General features: G+C 49.4%; 1 protein-coding gene across 1 annotated transcript; it reads right to left on the bottom strand.

Moving 5' to 3' along the window:
• Positions 1–2,105: 2,105 nt before the first annotated feature.
• DLX6 (distal-less homeobox 6) lies at positions 2,106–5,790 on the bottom strand. Its single transcript, XM_051610980.1, has 3 exons — positions 5,320–5,790; positions 4,226–4,419; positions 2,106–2,479 (listed from the first exon to the last, which is right to left on the bottom strand). The coding sequence occupies exons 1-3, from the start codon at positions 5,678–5,680 to the stop codon at positions 2,228–2,230; spliced, it is 807 nt and encodes a 268-aa protein (XP_051466940.1). The 5' UTR covers positions 5,681–5,790; the 3' UTR covers positions 2,106–2,227.
• Positions 5,791–8,397: the final 2,607 nt, after the last annotated feature.

The raw sequence follows: 8,397 nt of genomic DNA, 5'->3' as shown, positions 1-8,397 counted from the left end.
AATTCAGTGAGCCCCACTACCAGCTGTACTTCTGAAGCCTCTTCCATTCTTTTCAGCATTATAATTTTGGTTAATTTTCAATTTTAGGCCCTACGTCTCTGCAATTTGTGTATGAATAACAGAATAATTTTCCTCTTTTGTTTCGCCTTTCCTGTTCCTGAATCTAAATAAAGATGGCTTTTTAGTATTAAAAGTGGAAGAAAATTACAGGTAATTATCTTTGACGGTAAAAACGCTGTAATCAGCGGGCTACATGAAAAATTACTCTAATTATGGCTGCATTTAAGAGAATGGAAAAAAACCTTCTTGTGGATAAAAACCTTAAATTGTCCCCAATGTCTGCTTCAAATTGGATGGCACTGCAGCTGGAGGCTTTGTTCAGAATTGATCCTGGGGAGCTCTGAACCCAAAGTTTCACAGTGGGAAGGGGAAAAAAGAAAAGAAAACATTTTTCCTAATGTAACAATACGAATGGTAGAAAATGACAAGACTGATCGGTTTTAAACCACTCTGAAGACTGACTGAGCGTGGAAGTTGCTCAAAAAAAAACCAAAACAAAACAAAAAAACACCCCCCCAAAAACTGGTATATTGGTAAGTAGTCTTTGCTTTGTGTCTAATTATAGTGACTGTCCTTTTGCACGACTGTATGTAGCTGTCATTATATGGAGCACTCTGAGGATCTCTATTGACTTCTGATAAATGGCTCAGTGGTTTCAAGGTTCATAATTTGAAGGATGTCCAGGTCTCTAGCCATTAATTCTCGCAGTATGGGGCACCCAGCTTGGATGAGGAAAGGGCTTTTCATTGTCAGTAGTTGCTGTGTTTTCCACAAACTGGTGAGGCTGGAGCTGGCTGGACAGCGTGTTGTGTGCCTGGGCACCTCTCAGGGCTTTGCAAAACATTCCTCAGCTTGCACTGTCTGCTCTTTAAAAACAAAGGAGGGCGCCTCCTTTCTTAATAATTTGCAGTCTCCGACCTTCGGGAAGAAAGGCAGGGCTCTGAGATTTGCCTCGGCGAGAAAGCTCAGCTCAGCTGAGCACCGGAGCAATGAAATCGCAGCAGAAATAGCCGGGTGAACTAGAAACTTCTTCCAGGCTTATCTTTGCTGTTTCGGTATCTCCTGTCTTAGTCGTAGGCTTAAGACTAACCAAACCACCAGCTACACCTCCCCTCCTCCCAACCCCATCTTTTCTGTCTTTGTTGGCAGATGTATGTTCAGGTAGTGGTGTCCGTGCGTGCAGGCAACCGGGGGGGCAGCGTCCAGCTGCCCGGGCCGAACTCGGGGGGGGGAAAGGTAGGGAGGAGGTGGGAATCGGCTAAGGTGGAGAGAAATAGGAGCTAGGCGGGTGTTTTGTGGCTTTTACTCTATATATGAAAGAAGACAAAAACATACAAAGTATATGTACAACTAAAATTCAGCAATATATACAGAAAGGTTGCTCGGGGGAAAGGTCCCTCTCGCTCCGGGGGTGAGGCTGCCGTCAGGCAGCGCTGAACCTTCCTTCCCCAGACCGCGGCGGCGGGTCTTGCCGCGGATCCCTCGTTCTGTCTTTCCTGCTCGTGTCCGGGTGTCTGTCCGGCTGTGTGCGGGTGCGGGTGAGGGGGCTCTTCGCAGGAGAGATGGTGGTTTCTTCGGAGCCACAGCCCATTGCATTTTGAGAAAGCATGCAGGTTTGCTTCGTGGCAATGTTCTAATCTTAAAGTATATATTCATTTTTCAACCAGTTCTCCTTTTTTTCCGCTCTTTTTTTTTTAATCCTTTCTCCTCTCTTTTAATTCTTTTCCCCAGTCCGGATTTGGTGAATAAAAATGAAGGAGCTTTGAATAGTCTCTCTTTCATCATGTAATGTCTTTAGCTCATTAAACAAGTAAAAACGGCTGCCATGGTAGATTCAGGTTCTTCTTGTGGGTAAAGTCTGTAAAAAGTTTGTTTTGACGTATACTCCACAGAGAAAGAGGCTGGTGCCTTGGAGTCCAAAGGAAAATATCCTAAAGAGAAGTGTCTTCTGTGCGCCAGAATGAAAATTGTGTCTTTCTGTTCAAGATCAATCGCTGAGGTTACTAAAAAAAAAAAAAAAAAGGGGAAAAAAAAAAAAAGCCACTGTCTCTTTGCCGCATCTACAAGTTCACACAGAGCCTGTTAGCTGGCACGGCTTGGCAAAGCAGGGGAACTTTTTGCCATGTCGAGACGAGGCGTTCTTGGGAGATTATTTCTCTTGGACAATTCACATCATTTGTGGTCTCTGCATTGTGTCTTGATGTGGAGAAGAATACCAGTGAGAATAGCCAGGCATGTAGCTGTTGGGAGGCATATTGACTCCCTTGGCAGAAGCTGAAACGTCCCAGACTGGAGGCAGAGCTGGAGAGCGAGGGGAGAGGGCAGCAGAGCCGGGCAGAGGGTCGCTCTCGTGGGGGTTGCTGCCCTGCTTCAGCAGCTTCTTGAATTTGGAGCGCTTGTTCTGAAACCAGATCTTCACCTGTAAACAAAAAACGCAGCAGAAATTAGCACCCAGGGCACGCAGAGAAGGCACCGTGGGCCATGGGCTTGCTCTGGAGAGCCCACGCCAGTTGGTTGTGGAGTTGGGATGATGAAAGAGGGGTAGCTACTGCTGCTCGCTGGCTGTGGATGCAGCTGGAGAACAGGACAGGCAGAGTGGTGCAGGAAAGTGAGAGGGATGCAGGATTTTACCTGGAATGTTACTTTCCATGGGCAGGCCAGATTGATTGAGCTGAAACAGAATATATGCTCTGAGCTCTCTTGCTTTAAATGCCTCATTCAGAATTTTGGAGGTCATTTGATCATTTGGGCAAACTGTTGTCAAACACGGGCAATCATATGATTTTGTGCCAGGAGACAGGAGCCAATAGACAAAGGGCATCTCACAGGGAAACCGTGCATCCAAAAATATGCACGATGAAGCAGTCCCTGCAGATGTGAAGGGAGAGAAGGCACAATGGAACCAGGATCTTGGCTTTATTTTTAAAGCTGTTTTTAAATAAAATAAAATTCTCTTTTCTCTGAGAGTAATTGGCTATCAAGATTGCTTTGGGTCTCATCCTGCTCCTAATTAAGGAGAAGTCCCAGGGAGGGAGCCTGCACTCTATGAGTTGTGCAAGGATCGGGCCCACTCTGACAGATCAGAATTATCACAGGCACGAGATACATATATAAGACATATACGGACGCATATCTCTTAAAATCAAACAAACAAATAAAACAACTCCCACATGTGTCTTTGACCTTGCAGACTTTGCAGAGGTAATGTTAGGGCATAAGCAGGGGTGTTTGTCTAGCTGCATGCTCAGGATCGGGCCCCTAAATCCATGTGTGCGAGAGAGAATGCAAAGGAGAGACTGCAAGACAGCATGCATGCTAAGGACACTAAAATCCCATTTGTAAAACCATCAGGTCTATTCCCATGATTAATGATTACTGAGTATTTAAAAATCTCTGGCTGGAAGGGACTATTACCAATGACAATGATAAAATCCTGAAGTTATTTGTTAAGCTCATAAGTTCACATGATTACATTTTACCCGAATTGATCCCATCTATCCATGCACTTCTCCGCAAACCCCAGCCTGGGAAGACTGTAATGCCTCGTGTCTTTCAAGCTTAAATTAGCAGAATGGCACAGCTACTCCAACCACACTTAACTATGGCTTAACCTGCTATAATTTTGTACACGGCTGTCTTTGATCTTCAGATCTATTATCACCTTTCGTACATTTTGCCCAAGGGTAACCACTGCATTTGCGTTAGTCATCCAGGATGAATTAACTATTGATTTTACAGGTATTTCCTAACGTGTTCCTGCTTCCTCTCTGCCTATAGGTTGCTATGAGGCCGCTTTCCTTTGCTTTAAGCTCTATCTCAGGCCCTGCGATTCCTTGCCTTTGTTTTGTTCTGCTTTTCATAGCTGGGCAACTGCACCTCGGTGCTGGAATTATCTGAATATACAGGCAATTTTAAAATGTTTCGTGCGGCATCAAAAGGGAGCGTTTGCTCGCCAGACGGCTGAGGGAAGGGAGCATTCGGTTCCTGCGGTAGAGCGGTCTCTGTCGTGCATTAGATCAGTCCTGTCACACATAGATGGGGAAACGTGTGCTTTACCTTTTCTGCCTTTCCCATACAGAGGCCAAAACGCCTAGGGAGCATCGTACTGTGCTTGGCCTTTATTGCTCGCGCAGGATTTCAGTGATTTGGGATTCCCAGCAATTACCTGTGTCTGGGTCAGTCCTAATGAAGCTGCTAGTTCAGCTCTCTCTGGAAGTGCCAGGTACTGAGTCTGCTGAAAGCGATGATTTAAAGCCTGGAGTTGTAGGCTAGAGTAAATGGTTCGAGGCTTCCGAATCTTTTTCCCTTTTCCATTGAATCTGATTTCACCGTTTTCAATCACTGTGGTTTTTTGCTGATCTGCAAGCAAAACAACACAGCTGAAACACCACCCTCCTTAGCTACTTAACGTTTCGGCTGCCACGGCTCCTTCAAATCCAGCAGCCTGCCCCGAAGCCGGTCCGACACCACCGCGTACACGCAGGCTCCTGCTCCTTGAATGCACGCCGCGACACACGCTGCTGCTTGGCAGCTATCGGCAGGAAAAACATCTGCCCGGGTGCAGTGGGCACACTGCCTTTCCCCGGGGGGAAAAAAAAATAATAAAAAATCGTAATATATATTAAAACATTTAAAATGCAGTGCAGCGCCTGCTCCGTGAGGGGATGCCTGGCTCCAGGGCCATCCAGGTTTTACCCAGCTAATTGACTTCGCGTCGCCAGTTTGGTGGTCAGTGAATCACCAGTCCGAGACTTTTAACAATGCTTTTCTCCCCCTGCCTCCCCCCGCGGTGCCCCTCCGGATGAATACGTACAAATACGAGGCTCCCTGCAAAAAAAAAATACATAAATCAGACGGCCCCAGAGCGGAATGCGACCCGCTCGCCTGGAAACTTTCACTCCTCAGGTGTTAGCAGGAATTTTGCCTAAAGCCGGTCCCGCCGTAACAAAGGAGCCCCGGGAGCAGCCTCCTGCCCGCCGGCTGAGCCGGGGAGGCGCCGGTGCCCAGCGCCGCGGTACCGGAGGGGGGAGCGCGGCGGCCCCGCCGCCCGGTACCGGAGCTGTAGGCCGGCGGAGGGGCCGCAGAAAGAAGCAACCCCCTCTCCTGTCCCCGCTGCCCCGCGCACCCCAGGGCCGGCATCTCCCCCGGCAGCAGTGGGGGCGACGGCGCGGGTCGTGATGCAGATGCCGGGGGTGGCCGGGGAGAGGCCCGGGGATGAAGGGCGGGGGACGGCGGGTTAGGGAAGCGGTGCCGGCTCACCTGCATCGTCCGCCCGCGTCTGGCTGGCCGCGCTGCTGTTGTGGTAGGACTGGAGGTAAGGGCTGTGCTGCGAGTGGCTCACGTAGGGGTAGGCGGCCAGCGAGCGGTGGTTGTAGGAGCCGGCGGTGCCGGAGTAGGGCGAGCTGTGGTGGTGATGCTGGTGGTGCGGGTGCGAGCCGGCGGCGGAGTGCAGGCAGTGCAGCGGGTAGTGGGCGCCGGCCATGGCCGGCGAGCTCTGCTGGGAGTGGGGCGGCGGCGGCGGCTGCGGCGGCGGCGGCTGCTGCTGCCCGAACTCCATGAAGGCGGATTTGGAGGAGTCTTGCGCGTCCAGCCCGTCAGCCATCGTAGTCATGGTCATCATCAAAGTTTGGGAGGGAGAGCGCGGCGCTCCCCGGCTCGCCCCCCGCGCTCTGCCTCCTCTCTGCCCAGCCACCGCCGCTCCCCTTACCCGCCGCGGCACCGCTGGAGAGGCGGCGGTGATTTAATTTAATTTCTTTTCTTTTTTTTTTTTTCCTTTTTTTTTTTTTTCTTTTCCGCCTTTTTTTTTTTCCCTTTCCCCCCCCCCCTCTTCTCCAAGGAGCCGTTGTGCGAGGGGCCTCGTTCACTGAGGGAGGGGAGGAAGGGGAGGGCGGTGTGCGGAGGGGGAGGGCGGGCTACTCCCGCCGCTTTTTTGCTCCGCTCTTTCCCTTCATCCCCCCGGCGTGTGGGGTGGGTAGTTTTTTGGGGGGAGGGAAGAAGAGGGGGGGAAAGGCGGGGAGGGCCGGGCGTGGGTGTGTTTTTTTTTTGTTGTTGGGTTTTTTTGGGGGGGTGGTTTTTTGTTGTTGTTGTTGATTTATTTTTTTTTTAAGGTGGGAGCCGGGGAAAGTTGGGGCTCCGGCGCTTCGACTCGAAGGGCAGGGACGCGCACAAGTCGAATGGTTCGTCTCCGGAGGGCAGCGGATCCCTCATTGGTCACTCCGCCTCGTGACGTCACCGCCCCGCCGCGCCGGCAGCGCGCGCTGCCCGCGCCCGCCCCCCTTTCCCCCCCCCCCCCATCTCCTTTTCCCCACCCGCGCTGGGGGCGCGGAGCAAGCGCGGGTGGGGAAAAGGCGAGGGCCTACTCCCCACGCCCCCCCCCCAAAAAAAAAAAAAAATTAGGCACCCCCCACACACACCGCATGACCCCCTACATTCTTCTCTCCCCCCCCCTTTGCGCGGTATTTTCGCTGCGGCGAAGAGACGCGCAGCACTTTTTTTTTTTCCCCACTGAAAGGAGCAGCAGCAGCAGCTCCCGTAATCGCTTTCAAATATATGCAAATGGCTACGTGCGGTTGGCGGTTTTGGCAAAAGCTTGATTAGGATATAAACGACGCAAGGAAAAAAAAAAAAAAAGTGCCTGCGCCCTAAATTTGTCTTTAGATTACAATTCCAGTTGATTTTATTTTATTGTCAACATTGTTAATGATAAAAATAGAGTCGTTTTACAGTTATTTTTACTTTCTGGAAGGAGGCAATTAGACTTCTAATCAGGAATACACAAAAATCTCCCATGATTAACTGCAGTACTTTGTTCAAATTGCTGCTATAAAATTCAGAACAATTTGCCTGTAATGATTATGGACTGGGTTTATTTTGGGAGGTGGAATAAAAGTGGATATAGCATAAATTATCCTCTAATTATACACCAGTGTCGCCTCAATTATCCTCTTATCAAAATGGTTGTCTAACTGCCGCATTTAGTTTCAATTCTCTCCTTTTTTCTATAAAAAGAACTTCATACCTTGTTATTATTAATCCATTTATTATTTGCAAGGGGATTTATATCCGAACATCCAGGTGGTATTACCACTTCTCTTTCAAAGATGGACTGGGGAAAGACATTAAGTTTGATCCAGCACGGCGGAAGATTTCTTTCTCTCCCCTCTCCTCTCTCTCCCCTCTCTCTCTCACTCTCTCTCTCTTTTTTCCCCCCTTTCCCTCGCTTAAATCTCCTCGCGTCCAGCTAAGCATGAACTCCAGAGGCAGACCCCACCGCAGAAGACTGAGGTAGGAAGGAACTCGCTAAGCTTAGAGAAATCCGAAAGTTACTCTAGATGGGGAAACGGGCTGAAGGCTCCGGGCTTTGAAAACCAACACCGGCACCAGCTGCCGCCGCTCGCAAAACCCCGCACAGCCCAGAGACATCCCCAGATCCAGCGCAGGTCCTGACACTGCCTCTCGCAGCCTGGGGACTGTTTTCTAGATTTTGCAGTTTGTTGGGGTTTGTTTTTTTAATTTGTTTGGGGGTTTTTGTTTGTTGTTGTTTTTTTTTTTTTTTCTTAACGCATCGCTTTTGGAATTATTTAGAAGGGCTTTATTTTTCACTCTGCCTTTTTTGGTTTGTTTTTCTTTCTTTTATTCCACTTTCCTTAATTTATTTCGGGGCTTGCTTTTCCACAGCCCGGTCATTAGCTCTGGGAAGCCGGGGGATATGAGCCCCCTGTTTGAATACCGCACTGCTCATGGGAGTGGGAGGGAAGGGGGGATACGAAGCGATGCTCGATCGGTGGCAGAACATAACCCACAGTCTCTCGGCGCTTAGAGTTCAGCTGACTTATTTCAGGGGGGCGTGGGGGGATCTTTCTTCCTGAGCGTCTAGGATGTTTTATGCCCCCTTACCCACCCTCTCATCGTTGTTTCACATCTTGAGCCCTTGGAGCCGGTTCAGTAACTCTGAATGCAGTTGTAAGTGTCTTGCCTTGTTCTCCTGCTTTAACAAGAGTTCCACTTTAACACGCGAAAGGGTAACCCGATCCAGGCGTGTACAAATCTACAATGAATAAAAATATAGAGAAAGGGGAAGAGAAGGAATTCCTACTGAGAGTCTTTATTCATAGGTGTAGGTAATGTACTCAATAGGAACAGGTACATTTGGCAGTTTTATTGCTTTATACCCTCCAGCTTGCTGTTAACATCATGAAGGCGTTTTTTTGCAGGTGCACATACTAGCATTTTCTCCAGCAGCAAGAGCATGCATAACAAAAGGTGTCAGAAAAAGGGCTGGGGAGTGTTTGCAACAAGGTTATTTCTTATTCCGAAGTCATTCCTGCCGCATTATGG

The sequence above is a fragment of the Apus apus genome, chromosome 2 (assembly GCF_020740795.1).
Source record: "Apus apus isolate bApuApu2 chromosome 2, bApuApu2.pri.cur, whole genome shotgun sequence".
In the NCBI taxonomy this organism is placed as follows: Eukaryota; Metazoa; Chordata; class Aves; order Apodiformes; family Apodidae; genus Apus; species Apus apus.
The sequence above is the reverse complement of the archived record's forward strand: the minus strand, read 5'-3'. Positions and strand labels throughout refer to the sequence as shown.